Source organism: Cydia pomonella, chromosome 9, assembly GCF_033807575.1.
Source record: "Cydia pomonella isolate Wapato2018A chromosome 9, ilCydPomo1, whole genome shotgun sequence".
Taxonomy (NCBI): Eukaryota; Metazoa; Arthropoda; class Insecta; order Lepidoptera; family Tortricidae; genus Cydia; species Cydia pomonella.
In genome coordinates this window covers 16,482,233-16,498,005 of record NC_084711.1, presented here as the reverse complement: position 1 = coordinate 16,498,005, position 15,773 = coordinate 16,482,233, and the positions used below count along the sequence as shown (strand labels likewise).

The 15,773-nt window shown below is 36.5% G+C and overlaps 2 protein-coding genes across 2 annotated transcripts; both read right to left on the bottom strand.

The window, feature by feature from the left end:
• Nucleotides 1–699: 699 nt before the first annotated feature.
• On the bottom strand, nucleotides 700–4,851 carry LOC133521509 (uncharacterized). The gene is made up of 4 exons (XM_061856513.1): nucleotides 3,814–4,851; nucleotides 2,668–2,836; nucleotides 2,120–2,334; nucleotides 700–1,845 (listed from the first exon to the last, which is right to left on the bottom strand). Exons 1-4 carry the CDS (start codon nucleotides 3,953–3,955, stop codon nucleotides 1,202–1,204), a joined length of 1,170 nt encoding a protein of 389 aa, XP_061712497.1. The 5' UTR covers nucleotides 3,956–4,851; the 3' UTR covers nucleotides 700–1,201.
• A 5,588-nt stretch (nucleotides 4,852–10,439) lies between these two features.
• On the bottom strand, nucleotides 10,440–15,680 carry LOC133521508 (odorant receptor 10a-like). The gene is made up of 4 exons (XM_061856512.1): nucleotides 14,341–15,680; nucleotides 13,491–13,659; nucleotides 12,860–13,074; nucleotides 10,440–12,535 (listed from the first exon to the last, which is right to left on the bottom strand). The coding sequence occupies exons 1-4, from the start codon at nucleotides 14,459–14,461 to the stop codon at nucleotides 11,883–11,885; spliced, it is 1,158 nt and encodes a 385-aa protein (XP_061712496.1). The 5' UTR covers nucleotides 14,462–15,680; the 3' UTR covers nucleotides 10,440–11,882.
• Nucleotides 15,681–15,773: the final 93 nt, after the last annotated feature.

Genomic DNA, 15,773 nt, shown 5'->3' with positions numbered 1-15,773 from the left:
AAATGTGCCCACCTTATAACTTTGTAACCATGAGTCCAAAAAATATGAAACAATCGTGAAAAAGCTTAGAAAATACTTTCAAGAAAAACAGTAGTAGTAAACCTGATCGGTTAAGGCGTTTCTGTTTTTGAGTATTTGCAAAATTAGTGGGTTAACCTTACCTGTTACGTCTGCGAAATCTGTTCTATGTGCGGAAAGAAAATGGCGCCCGTCGCAACATTTAATTTTCAGAATAATTTAAATCAGCGTAAAACAAGTGCTTTTACCGATGAAATGTTATTTTATTGCATTTCTAATGTTTCTAGGTATTATTAGAGTACCTAAATTTTTATCACGCACAATGGCATTTTTAATTTTTGCCGACACTTCATTGACGTGTGGAGACATTTTGTTAGATATGTATATGTCCTTTCTTGATCCTTACGCTTTACTTAAGAGGGAAGAATAGCTTTTCGAATCTAACGAAATAACGATATTTTTTCTATGAGATTTCATTTCGTGAGAAAACGGTTTCCACTAACTAAATCTTAACAAATCACTTTGATTTTGATTTCAATCGCTTCAGGATAAAACATTATATTCTAGGTTTATAGGTTTCGCTTTTTGATTTTTTTTGTTTTGCAAATTTTGAAAAAGCCTATAAACCTAGTTTTTAACATACTAAAAATCATGGAGAATGGAAAATATTTAGAAGTGGAAAACCGTTTCCCTTTTTGTATGAACGATTTATTTATTTAAACTTTATTGCACAGTTAAAAAAATACAGTGACAAAAGGCGCGGCATACTCTATACGGCTACCGAATCACGTGGTATACTTCCCTCTTAATAACTGGCGGAGGCCACATAGTTCTACCAAACATCATGCATCCACATTTATTATTTATTTTACTTCCACATACCTACCAGGTTGTATAGAAATAACCGGCTAACCGATTCAAAATTAATTCTTTAACTCCTTAGTATAGGTTTACTCGTCAAAGTGGTAGACTGGTGCATGGTGGTGCTTTACCACTGTAATTTGGATATGTGTGTTATAATTTTACTGACGTGGAAATAATAAATAATAATAAATATTTCAGTGTTTCCTATTATCGACAAAGCAGCATTTAAACGTAATAATTTCTACATTGTAAATATAAATTAATGAATAAATATTAATAATAACAGTCAGTTATTGGCAGTTACAGTTATCTACTTGCTCTATAATTTAAAAACAGTAACAAACTTATATATGCCCTGAGACGTGCTTGCGAAAGTGAGCATATTGACCGGGATCAAATCAGCTGCAAGTAAGTCGACCTCTTTCTGTGACTGAAGAAGCATAATAGAAATTGCTCTTTGTTCCTTAATATCCATCAGTTCCCAGCCACAACTGTACACAGCTCGAGAAAATACCTCCGCGGCATTCGTCAGCCGCTGCCCAAGAAAACAGTATAAGAAAAATACGATGAAACAATACATAGATATCGGCATAAAATTAAAATATTCTTCAGGTTCCAAGAAGAAGAAAAAGCACATGCACACCGCATTCGAACCAAAATTAATTCCCATCGGTATGCTGTATAAAACTCTGATGTCCTTTATTATATCTAACGTCAGAATGTGTCGCTTTATAATGACGCCAAGTCTTTCTTTTAATAAATCGTAGTTACTCGGATTAGTAAGTAACGTATTGAATGTCATGATTTCATCGGAGAGCAGTTGATACATGGTAGAGGTATGCGCTATGAGCAAGAGCATCATTGTCTGGAAATTTAGTACAACGATGACAATCGTTAATTCTTGAAGGGATGTCAGCACTATACAGACTTCACGTTGTGGAGAGGACGTCAGTGGCTTGATTCCTGAATAAATATTTTTGTAATTAATAACAGGTTCTAAATCGTTTTACTACATAGAATCTCAAATGTTAAATTAATCGGCTTAAACTGTTTTAATCGGTTTAAGCTGTTCAAACCCCGTCAGTTATAGCTACAAACAAGTTTAGTAAAGTATAGTCATACGTGATTATGACTTGCAAAATGCGTGCGAAATGACGCATTTGAGAGTCTCTTAATACCAGTGCTAGAATCTATACGGTGAAACGTGATTTACTCTAATTTAAAATTGTATTATTACCAACGCAAGGTGTCATTGAGAAGGTTTTTTCGTTCAATTCAGCGCGTTTCGGCAAATATGACGTGAACTCATTGGTTAAATTGATAAAGTAGAAAATAATCAAAATCCGTTTGATTATGCTTAAGGAGTGCTGGTGCTTGTCGACGAACAGTCCGGCTTGGATAGTGATCTTATCACTCGCATTGGCCTTTCTTAGTACATTCCTTAATAGATCCCTGAAAGCAAAGCGGTCTTGAACACGATTTGAATAAGTATGTGTAAGGATAAGGATCCATTTTTGTCGTCTGGCACTAATGTCTGTCACGTTCTAACAAGTACGTAAGTGTGAAAGTGAGAGGCGATAAAATAAATTGTGAACTTTTCGCGTTTTCCTCGAGATTGATATTTTTGCTTCATACGGCACGACCGAGCTACACACGATAATAGTGGTTAATACATATTTTGTAACAGCGATGAGAATATTTTGGTCTCAAGAGTCATATAGACGATATTATGTACTAGTATCCAGGATTACATAAAAATACGTTTGTGAACGTTATTTTAGTCACCTTTGAGTTAGCCACCAGTAACTGTTGTTCACCGTAAGCACTAAGATGGAGACGTTGACGAAACTCTTGATGAAGTCGCTGGCCACTCGCGCGTGCTTAGCCTGGTACACCAGGCTACCCACACCGTACACGTAGGTAAGCAGCGATAGATGTATGATCCAAAACGGCACTGTAAAACTGGCTTTATAATCATAATCTTTATTGTTTGTGAGAAATGGGTTACATTGCCGGTAATTACTATTGTAACAATTTTACATGGACTCACCAAGACTCTACCTTTACAGGTGTACAAACAAACATTTCCTTACAATGAATGATGTCAAGCATTAATACACTAATAAATCATAATCTAAACCTTGATCTAACCTAAAATCATGCAATAACAAAAATTAAATTAAATCAAATTGAAGTCAAATACAATCAAATCCCATTATCTAAATCATTATTTAAAAATTCATTAATACTATAAAGACATCTCTGTATTAGCCAAGCGTGGACTTGTGATTGAAATATATTCAAATTATTAGTCTTAAAAATGTCACGTAATTTATTATAAATACGAATACACATAATATACTAGTTTTTCGAGGAAAGTGCCAAATTAACAGAAGGTTTATGTAAAGTAAACTTATACTGTGTTCTTGTCGGACCCATGGTTTGGAATTCCACAAACAAGTATTTATACTTGTGTACGAAAACACACACTTCGAAAATGTACATACTAGGGAAAGTGAGTATGTTGTTTTCTATAAAATAAGTGCGACATGAGCCCATATAGTTTATGCCAAATATGGCTCTTTAATTATCAAATTACTGATTTGTGACAACTTGGTTAATATCAACTAATATGCATCAGATCCCGCCTTGTATCATGGCTTTGCGTTAGAGACATACATGTTTGACAAATGAGGATAAAGTAGTTCTTCAATCGTTACACCTGTATTGACAATAATTTCAGTCATACCTTGAGCAGATACTGAAGCGATTGTGAGCTTGGCTGATGACGACAATGATTATAACGCAAATTATTTTTCCTTGTCACAAGTATCAGGAAGCCCAACTCTCCGGGTTATTGAATCTGGTCGCGCGGATGTGGAAATGACAAAGTCCGTCGAATTCAGCTCAAACCTACACCACTCCACTTACCGAATATTTTCTTTCTGGTGATCTCAAATCCGACCAGGCTGGGCATGACCATAACGAGACACACGAGGTTGTCGAAGCTGTTCTCTCGCAGTCGCTTCTTCAGCCGATGAAAACCGTCCTGTGCTCGGCTAAAACACTCCATGCTCCTACATGAAAATTAACACTTTATTTGTGGGTCAAAATGTCCCGGAAAACACGCGTTTTTCCTGTGAGCAACACAGTATTATAGTCGACGATTTGGGTACATTTGACTAAGGCTTCAATCACACAGCTTTCAAGATGTAGAACTGCCTATAAGGGCTTGCAGTAGCAAGAACATTAAACTTTAAAGTTCTTTATAAGGGTGTCAGGAAAGAAGTAAACACTCTGCCGTCCTCAATCACTAAAACTAAATAAAAAAAAGACGTGTGGCACTCGGGGACTGCCGCGGTAAAGCTATTGCATAGCATTTTGTATCAACTTATGCAATTATAATTATTTATTTATTTTATTTATGCAGTATTTCTTTTTCTTTGATATTAATACCACCATAACCAACCACCAGTAAACCAGTATAACGATATGATCTCAGTTGATAGGGATCTCGAGGTTTCACTTCTGATGGTTTTTCGGAAAAGACAAGTACGCTTGACAAGAGATAATGTAAACATAAACACTGGTAATTCGTAGTTACTCCTGGTATTTATATATTCCAATCGTTCACCGAGCGCACGACTCAAGATAACCAATATAAAAGTGTGAACCTTGTTTATTCATAGTTACGATACGTATACGGATTCACTTATATTGGACAAGTTGTAAGTCATGGGAATAAGCGCCTTCGCCTGTTTTAGAGTGAGGGAACTAGCACGAAAAACTGACTTATAAACTCGACGCCAAAGCGGCAAACGCTTTCTAATTCAAAAGTTATAATGTGTTGACGGACTTGCCTTGTAGACGGTCTTGCCCACAGTGACCTTATATTAAAATAAAAACCGGTTACATTCTATAGTTTCAAGGAATAGGAGCACATGATTTAAAAAGTTGCATTATTTATAAAAAAAATTGCTGACTCGGGCATGCATGCACTGCATGAAGCGGGCATGCCTACTTGACACTCGGATAAACGTGTTTCTCACATGGGTAATGCATTATTTAGCTGTCGCGCTCACTCAATAACAAGGAAATTTTTAATTTTATTTAGAAAAAATATGTTTTCAAATGTTATAATAGTACTTACGAATGAAAAGTGATACCGTGAGCTTTGTTTTTGTGCTTGGAGCTATTGAAGCACTGGAAAAAGGCGCAACACGGCATTCTTTGGCAATATTTTATCGAATTTGATGACAATGTTGACACTTCAGCGTCACCCATACGACTAATTCAATATAGGTCCCGGAACCTATATTTTGTGGCTCACGATCGACCGCCTGGTACCTCATCTACCCCTATTACGTACATCAATGATACATACAGATTACTATAAACAGCTGCTTATGTATTTGTCCGATTTCGGAGCAGCTCGTCTCGATTCGTGCGAGTTTCGTAGAGTAGTACCATAGAAATAGGATAGTATAGAACGACTGTCAAACTTCAAAAGTGTGACCAAAAATGAAATGCAAGTGTGTGCGTAAATTGTCTATGTGCGAACAAAAATAGTGATGTCATGTTACAACATATTAATAATCTATCGATGTTTAACTGCTTTATCGACTACTTTTTCAAATGTGTTTGTTTTTATAAAAAATGTAATAGGTATGAGTATTATTACTACTATTAGACCTTATTAGCGCCTTTAGTACCTTTAATTTTCTTTTACAGCGGACGCATAGTAAATAACAATACTGATAGTGATAACCGAGGCTACAGTTACAGTCGTTTCAGTCAGCATCAAAATGGTCAAATATATAGGTACACATGTGTCACAATGGTCAAATATATATTGTTACTTATTTTACAGTACATATGGAGCTACTTTACCGCACTAGTGCGATAATTAGCACATTACGTAACTATATCGAACATTTTAAGGGCCATATGTATTGTAATACATTTGCGAATAGTTAATTCGAAACTCGTGTCGACTTAAAATCGTATCGCCACTCATTGCGATTTTTTATTTTTCTCACCTGGTTTGGTGTTCTGGGACGTTTACTTACTTACTACTTACTCCGTTGGCTCAGCGACCCAAAATGAGACTTGGCCTCCGACACAAGACAGCGCCACTTTTCTCGGTCCTGTGCGACCTCTCGCCAATTGTCGACTCGAAGCTCGCGCAGATCCGCCTCCACCATGTCGCTCCAGCGATACCTAGGGCGTCCGATACGACGTCCTGCTAGGCGACCCAGGTACGCTCTTTTTACGTTTTTTCGTTTTTACTTGACTAAATTACTAACGTAGTCCGATCAAGCATTATGGAACCCGGCGCTGTCGGTAAAGCAGGTGACTCGCGTTGATAAAGCAGGTTTCTGTCGTATGCGGGTGTGAGTGGTGTAACATGTGCAATGTCGTTAACACAAACACATGCTAAGTGTTAACAGTAGGCGCAAATAGTTGACTTACCAAAGAAAATTTGAAATTCGCGCCTTTTCCGCCTGACAAGTTGGGTTGGGTGTGTATACGCTGTCTTGTGTTTCCTTGTGTTAGCGGCAAAGCCGTGGAAAAGTGGTTAAAATGTAAGTAATGTGTTGGAAAGTGAAGTTTAAATTTATCGCTGAACATGTGCATCTTCAAAAAAGGTATTATAACAATCGTTATTAAGCTATTGCATAGCTTCTATCGCGGGCCTTGAGCGCGGGGACCGAATCCAGAAATTCCGTAACGAAAAAACCTCACGCTCCCCACTTCGTCTAACGTCGTTTCAGTTCGGCAGTCTTCGACACGGCGTTGTGTGCGTGCGATTAGACGTATTGTACTACTCAGAGACTTGTCATACGCTTCGCTTGACAGACAGATGAAGTGTGCGAAAGGGAAGCCATCACGTATATGAACAAGCCACGAGTGTGAAAGAGGCAGACTACATATGAGAAAACGTAACCATTTTTTGAATTCGAAGGCGGCCGAGGCGGCCAAAATCATATTGCCGTATTTTTTAACGTTAAAAATATACGAGAATCAAAATCAAAAATAAATATTAAGTAAGTAATTTAGTGAAGATGGTGTCATGTTGTGTGCCGGATTGTTGTGTTTCAGGGCCAAAAAACCCAGGGAAATACTCATTTCACAGGTAATTATGATAATCGTAGCGAAATTTTCGTAACGATATTATATCAAATTAACAGCATAAAAAGTGTAAAAAGCCAATTTATACAGTTCATTATAAGTTTTTCTTCAATTGTGTGTTAATATTTCATGATATTAGTCAATAATTTAGAATATTTTGTGTAAAAACCTAAACTGTTACTTTACGCTAGGGCTTGACAAAATGTTCATATGACTGTATCGATAACTTGTCGGTATATTAGTAGGTATGGAATTAGTTGTTCACAAGACATCATTAAGATATTAACCTTTATAACCGACGTAAAATAATAACGATTGTTATAATACCTTTTTTGAAGATGCACATGTTCAGCGATAAATTTAAACTTCACTTTCCAACACATTACTTACATTTTAACCACTTTTCCACGGCTTTGCCGCTAACACAAGGAAACACAAGACAGCGTATACACACCCAACCCAACTTGTCAGGCGGAAAAGGCGCGAATTTCAAATTTTCTTTGGTAAGTCAACTATTTGCGCCTACTGTTAACACTTAGCATGTGTTTGTGTTAACGACATTGCACATGTTACACCACTCACACCCGCATACGACAGAAACCTGCTTTATCAACGCGAGTCACCTGCTTTACCGACAGCGCCGGGTTCCATAATGCTTGATCGGACTACGTTAGTAATTTAGTCAAGTAAAAACGAAAAAACGTAAAAAGAGCGTACCTGGGTCGCCTAGCAGGACGTCGTATCGGACGCCCTAGGTATCGCTGGAGCGACATGGTGGAGGCGGATCTGCGCGAGCTTCGAGTCGACAATTGGCGAGAGGTCGCACAGGACCGAGAAAAGTGGCGCTGTCTTGTGTCGGAGGCCAAGTCTCATTTTGGGTCGCTGAGCCAACGGAGTAAGTAGTAAGTAAGTAAACGTCCCAGAACACCAAACCAGGTGAGAAAAATAAAAAATCGCAATGAGTGGCGATACGATTTTAAGTCGACACGAGTTTCGAATTAACTATTCGCAAATGTATTACAATACATATGGCCCTTAAAATGTTCGATATAGTTACGTAATGTGCTAATTATCGCACTAGTGCGGTAAAGTAGCTCCATATGTACTGTAAAATAAGTAACAATATATATTTGACCATTGTGACACATGTGTACCTATATATTTGACCATTTTGATGCTGACTGAAACGACTGTAACTGTAGCCTCGGTTATCACTATCAGTATTGTTATTTACTATGCGTCCGCTGTAAAAGAAAATTAAAGGTACTAAAGGCGCTAATAAGGTCTAATAGTAGTAATAATACTCATACCTATTACATTTTTTATAAAAACAAACACATTTGAAAAAGTAGTCGATAAAGCAGTTAAACATCGATAGATTATTAATATGTTGTAACATGACATCACTATTTTTGTTCGCACATAGACAATTTACGCACACACTTGCATTTCATTTTTGGTCACACTTTTGAAGTTTGACAGTCGTTCTATACTATCCTATTTCTATGGTACTACTCTACGAAACTCGCACGAATCGAGACGAGCTGCTCCGAAATCGGACAAATACATAAGCAGCTGTTTATAGTAATCTGTATGTATCATTGATGTACGTAATAGGGGTAGATGAGGTACCAGGCGGTCGATCGTGAGCCACAAAATATAGGTTCCGGGACCTATATTGAATTAGTCGTATGGGTGACGCTGAAGTGTCAACATTGTCATCAAATTCGATAAAATATTGCCAAAGAATGCCGTGTTGCGCCTTTTTCCAGTGCTTCAATAGCTCCAAGCACAAAAACAAAGCTCACGGTATCACTTTTCATTCGTAAGTACTATTATAACATTTGAAAACATATTTTTTCTAAATAAAATTAAAAATTTCCTTGTTATTGAGTGAGCGCGACAGCTAAATAATGCATTACCCATGTGAGAAACACGTTTATCCGAGTGTCAAGTAGGCATGCCCGCTTCATGCAGTGCATGCATGCCCGAGTCAGCAATTTTTTTTATAAATAATGCAACTTTTTAAATCATGTGCTCCTATTCCTTGAAACTATAGAATGTAACCGGTTTTTATTTTAATATAAGGTCACTGTGGGCAAGACCGTCTACAAGGCAAGTCCGTCAACACATTATAACTTTTGAATTAGAAAGCGTTTGCCGCTTTGGCGTCGAGTTTATAAGTCAGTTTTTCGTGCTAGTTCCCTCACTCTAAAACAGGCGAAGGCGCTTATTCCCATGACTTACAACTTGTCCAATATAAGTGAATCCGTATACGTATCGTAACTATGAATAAACAAGGTTCACACTTTTATATTGGTTATCTTGAGTCGTGCGCTCGGTGAACGATTGGAATATATAAATACCAGGAGTAACTACGAATTACCAGTGTTTATGTTTACATTATCTCTTGTCAAGCGTACTTGTCTTTTCCGAAAAACCATCAGAAGTGAAACCTCGAGATCCCTATCAACTGAGATCATATCGTTATACTGGTTTACTGGTGGTTGGTTATGGTGGTATTAATATCAAAGAAAAAGAAATACTGCATAAATAAAATAAATAAATAATTATAATTGCATAAGTTGATACAAAATGCTATGCAATAGCTTTACCGCGGCAGTCCCCGAGTGCCACACGTCTTTTTTATTTTACGTCGGTTATAAAGGTTAATATCTTAATGATGTCTTGTGAACAACTAATTCCATACCTACTAATATACCGACAAGTTATCGATACAGTCATATGAACATTTTGTCAAGCCCTAGCGTAAAGTAACAGTTTAGGTTTTTACACAAAATATTCTAAATTATTGACTAATATCATGAAATATTAACACACAATTGAAGAAAAACTTATAATGAACTGTATAAATTGGCTTTTTACACTTTTTATGCTGTTAATTTGATATAATATCGTTACGAAAATTTCGCTACGATTATCATAATTACCTGTGAAATGAGTATTTCCCTGGGTTTTTTGGCCCTGAAACACAACAATCCGGCACACAACATGACACCATCTTCACTAAATTACTTACTTAATATTTATTTTTGATTTTGATTCTCGTATATTTTTAACGTTAAAAAATACGGCAATATGATTTTGGCCGCCTCGGCCGCCTTCGAATTCAAAAAATGGTTACGTTTTCTCATATGTAGTCTGCCTCTTTCACACTCGTGGCTTGTTCATATACGTGATGGCTTCCCTTTCGCACACTTCATCTGTCTGTCAAGCGAAGCGTATGACAAGTCTCTGAGTAGTACAATACGTCTAATCGCACGCACACAACGCCGTGTCGAAGACTGCCGAACTGAAACGACGTTAGACGAAGTGGGGAGCGTGAGGTTTTTTCGTTACGGAATTTCTGGATTCGGTCCCCGCGCTCAAGGCCCGCGATAGAAGCTATGCAATAGCTTAAAAATTCTTTATCACTATTATAAATCAAAATTACGGTTCTCGGCAGAAATAGTAAATCCTGATAACTACCATTTCAATACAATTTTAAATGAAATTAATCATAGCATATTATAAAGTAGGTAGGTGTCAAAATTCACAGGTCAAGACTGCGGAAGAGCATAATAATATGGTACTGTTTAGGCCAAATGATCACCGCCAAGTAATTTGGCTAAATTATATTATGAATCAATGAAATTACATTGGTAAGTTACTTTACTTACTTTTCAGTACTAATTTGTACTCAGAATGACTATTAATTTTTTTTATTTTACCGGATGTTTAATTAGCCCAATTGACAAATATATGAGGACAAGTACTAACTGTAGTCAAAATTTAATGAATATAAAAACCTAGGACAATTGTTTATAGACAAAAGCCAATCAAAAATAATAACGCATTGGGATGACAGATGAGAAAACTGACGTGATCATTTCCATAAATACACTATTAAAGTATTGATTGGCGTTTTCTATAAATGTGACAAAAGGACGCCTTAACAGGTTATTCGTATAAAGATACGAGCAAATCTCGTCCTTATGACAAGCTACAAAGTGAGACGTTTTGCCGGCTGCAGTCACAATGATTGTCACTTAGCGAGGCCCCCTGCACTGGCTTCATTCGAATTAAAGTTCTTCTTACTTTGAGTCTGTGTTCTTGTTCTGCACAGAAGTACATTTATATTTAAGACTACTACCACTAACCTTCTTTGCGAGACTATTGAGATTTTCAATTGAACTAATCAACTTTGCTATTTGCTATTTCGCATTATTAGCAATTAAAAGAAAAATGGAAGTACGATTCGTTATTAAAGTGAAAGGTTCCCTTGTTCTATTAAAAGATGCTATCCGTTGTGTTTATTCGAGTAAGGTATTTTATGAAGTTAAGGCAATATTAAAAATGTTGTAATTTATGTTTCTTGATGAAAATTCATGGATTCGTATTTCGTATTTGGTTTGGAGTATTTGGTTGATTTGGTAGGTACAAATAAGAAGAAAATTTACTTTAGGGCCAATGGCCCTTTACCACAATCATTTATTAATACATTAAAACGGTGATAAGTAAGCGTACCGCCCGGCGGGAGGTAAGCAACCAATGCAGCATATGGATGCTCGGAAGTCTTGTAGCCAACTACTTTGTGTCCCACGTAGCTTAAACTTACCTTGTCACCGATATCGAAGTTTTCAAACTTAGTTGTATTAGACAATTATATTTAAGTAGTTCTCGGCTTGTGATATGTATGCTCGTAGCGTAATTGTAACCTTTTTGGAAATAAAACAATTATTTTCTTCGCTATCATTTAATTTATTAGGCAAACTATATTTAATAGGTTTAATACTACTAAACTCTCTAGCAGCTTAAAACATTACATAAACAATCACGGTCAGATACTACAGACATATTGGAAACGTCTAGTTTCTTTGCAATTTGAAAACAGTAGCAAATTTATATATGCCCTGGCATGTGGTTGCAAATGTACTCATGTTGACAGGGATTATATCAGCTGCAAGCAAATCGACCTCTTTCTGAGACTGCAGCAGCATAGAGACGATTGCCCTCCGTTCCTTTATACGCATCATCTCCCAGCCACTGTTGTACACTGCCTGAGAGAACATCTCTGCGGCATTCGTCAGCCTCTGCCCAAGAAAACAGTACAAGAAGAATACAATGAAACAATACACAACTATCGGCATAAAACTTAAATATTCTGCAGGTTCCAAGAAGAAAAAAAAGCACATGCACACTGCATTCGAACCAAAATTAATTCCCATCGGTATACTGTATAAAGCTCTGAGGTCTTTTATTATGTCTAAAATAAGAACGTGACGATATATAATGACGGGCAGTCTTCCTTTCACGAAATCGTAGTTTCTTGGATCGGTAAGCAGCGTATTGAACGTCGTGATTTCGTCGGAAAGCAGTCGATACATGACAGAAGTATGCGCTATGAGAAGCAGCATCATTGATTGGAAACTGTGTGTAGTGTTGAGAATGGTTATCTCTTGAATGGATGCCAGTGCTATGCAGATTTCGCGTTGCGGAGACGACGTCAGTGGTTCGATCCCTAAAACAATGTTGATATGTAAATAAATAAAATACATAGGTACTTCATTAAAAAAATCTTGAAGAAAGAGTAATGTGTTTTTTTTATCCGAACGACATTTTCCTATGTCCAAAATAATACCTATTTTTTTCACTGTGTCTCCCAAGAATTTATTTGGTTCGACCGAATCCATGCTACTCCCATATCTCGACTTCTACTGAATTAACCTATGGCTCGGACTCTGCACGGCTAATCGGGATTTTTTAAATAAATAGGTAAGTACTGCAATAAAAGTCGTTCTGAAAACTGACTCATCCCTATTTTAAATCGAATTCTTATTCTTACCAACACAGGGTGTCATTGAGAAGGTATTTTCGTTCAAATCAGCGCGTTTGGGCAAATATGTTGTAAACTCGTTGATTGTATTGACGGTGTAGAAAACGAGCAAAATGCGCTTGATCATGGACAAGGAGCGGTCGTACTTGTCGACGAATAGTCCGGCTTGTATCGTGCTGGTGTCACTCTCTTTAGCTTTTTTTAGTACACTTCTTAATAGATCTCTGAAAATTAAAATTTAAGAGTATGTTTGAAGGATACTTAAATACAATTTAGATAAATACTACATAAATATGTGTCTTCTTACACTTATTCTACTGACCTGAAGACCGCATTTCTACCAAATTCTGATTGGAATTATTCCTAATTAAGTCTTATTCGTATTAAATATACGATTTTTTGCTTCTGCTGCTTTACTTCTCGCTCAATTGATCTCGCTGGAGCGCAAATTCGGTGAGAATACTCCAGTATAGTAAATCAACTATGGTCGTGGAAATGTCTTAGAATTTCCTCAAGATACCTTCGCACCACACGATCACTCTAAAGATCAGGATCAAAAACATGTAGGATGGTTTTTGTTTCGCTTCAGATCGGATGTGCATTGTTCATGTTTATTTAAGACTTGTAAAAATATGTTTACCTTTTCTTTATCCACCAGTAACTGTTATTCACTATAAGTACTAAGAGGGAGACATTGACGTAACTCTTGATGAAGTCGCTGGCCACTTGCGCGTGCTTGGCCTGGTACACCACAGTACCCACGCCGTACACGTAGGCCAGCAGCGAAAGGTGGATGATCCAGAAAGGGACTGTAATGGTACAAGCGTTTGTTGTAATTTAGGTAAAATACTGGATAAAGTTTTTACCTTAATGAACTGAAACAGTCCTGAAATTCCATTCATTTTCTTTTAATGTTGAGTTTAAAAGATCTTTCATTTGGGGTTTAAGAAAAAAATACTTAAGATGATCATGACGTTGTTGTGTAACTGAAACTCTCCATGAAGTTACTCTTTACTATTACAGAAATTCCGTGGAAGAGTCTGGAAACCGACCAGGCTTGGTCGGTCGTTGACGAGCCACTACACTGATACTTACTCAGAATGGGATAGACGTTATCGATCATGAAGCTAAGTTACTTACATTTGCTTATTTACATGGCTCTACTTCTTCTAAATTATATTTTTATGACCAAAAATAATTCTTCTTTAAAAAAAAAAATATTTCTTCTTATAACTGCCGTCAGCTTACTCTCTCTGATCCTAATTACGACTGTATCAAACTGTGTCTTCCTAATTACTGCCCCCAGCCAGATCAGCAGAAAATAAAATCATATGTAATAACTACAATACTAGGCATCTCTAACCATCAGGATGATGATATCACCATGACAAAACCACACGACGTTGTGCTTGGAGTGGCTTCGTCCATCCATAGCTTATCTGTAAACACAACAAGCACAGCTATCAAGTAAATAAATAAAATTCCCGAACCGAATATCTTTTTCCTCGTGATCTGATATCCAACCAAACTGGGCCCGACCATAACAAGCCACAGCAGGTTATCAAAGCTGTTCTCAGTTAGCCGCTTCTTAATTCGACGGAGCAGATCCATACTGCTACAGAACTACTACAGTTTATGTTTCACCGCAAACTGGTACCACTAGGCATTCCCAGCAGAAAAAGTTACTGCTGATACCTATTATTACTTTATTACTTTAACTTAGTACTAAATAAGTTATTACTTATATGTTACAAAATATGGTGAAATTGCAGGTGTCAACATTCACATCATAATTACCGATAAACAAAGTTTAAGTCCTTTTATTACTTGGTGATTAGCTACCCTTAGAGCAGTGAAAATTAAGCGATGTGCGTCTAGAAAGAAGATTATTGTTATTTGTCACGCATTTTGCTTGTTAGAAGAGTGTTTTTGTGCACTCTGCGTATATCATTTCATTGTAATTTCAATGTCATTGCAATGTTGTAAATATGCACCAGTTTAGTGCTCTCTATTTAGTGCACATACACGTTTACAGGTATTACAAAAGGAAATTAAACTTTTGGAAAAAAAATACGTAGGAGAGAGCAATGGTGAAATAAAAGACTGAAGTGTTAATAATAGAGAGTAGTTTGACATCAACCGTATTTACAGTAATATTGCTTGACCTTAAAACAAATAATATAAATTAAATTATTATTTTGTACAAGGTGTAAAAAAATAGCGGGGATCCATTTCAGGACACAATCAGTATCGTGTTCTGATTAGACAAAAGTAGATTAAAAAAAAAGTTTGGTGTTTGAATGGAGGTTTGACTGACTAGGACAATCTGCCCCATAAAAAAATTTTTCGTGTGAAAAAATATCTCTTCTGCTTTTTCCTAATCGGAACACGATACCTAATATGCCTTTAAACATATCCCCACCATTTTTGTTACACCTTCTATATGATACAAAAAATTATATCGAATTTAAAAACAAAAAATCGTCCAAATATACTCCTATCTACTTCTCGGACATATGCATACGTTTGGATATATTCGACAGTTAATCTGAATAGAAAAATAACAGACAATGGCGATACCGCCTCTGGATTACCTCGTACCTCTGTGCTTTTCCCTTATAAAATTGAACCATTCAGTATAATTAATACACAATACCGCAAGTAAGTGAGAAGTTTGCCTTTTTTTACTGAAAAACTAATTAATGAGTCAAGCCAAATGATATTCGCTTTTTTTCACTTGATAGTGAAAATATTATTTATTCAAGAAGGCCTAGCAACAAGCATTACCCATCTATACCTCAGGCATTATATTAAACTACTAAAAGTAATAAAATTAGACAATATCTACTAAATAAGTATGATACATGCTCAATATTCTCAGTCCTTAAACAGATCTATAAATGGCCTAACAAAAATAGTATAA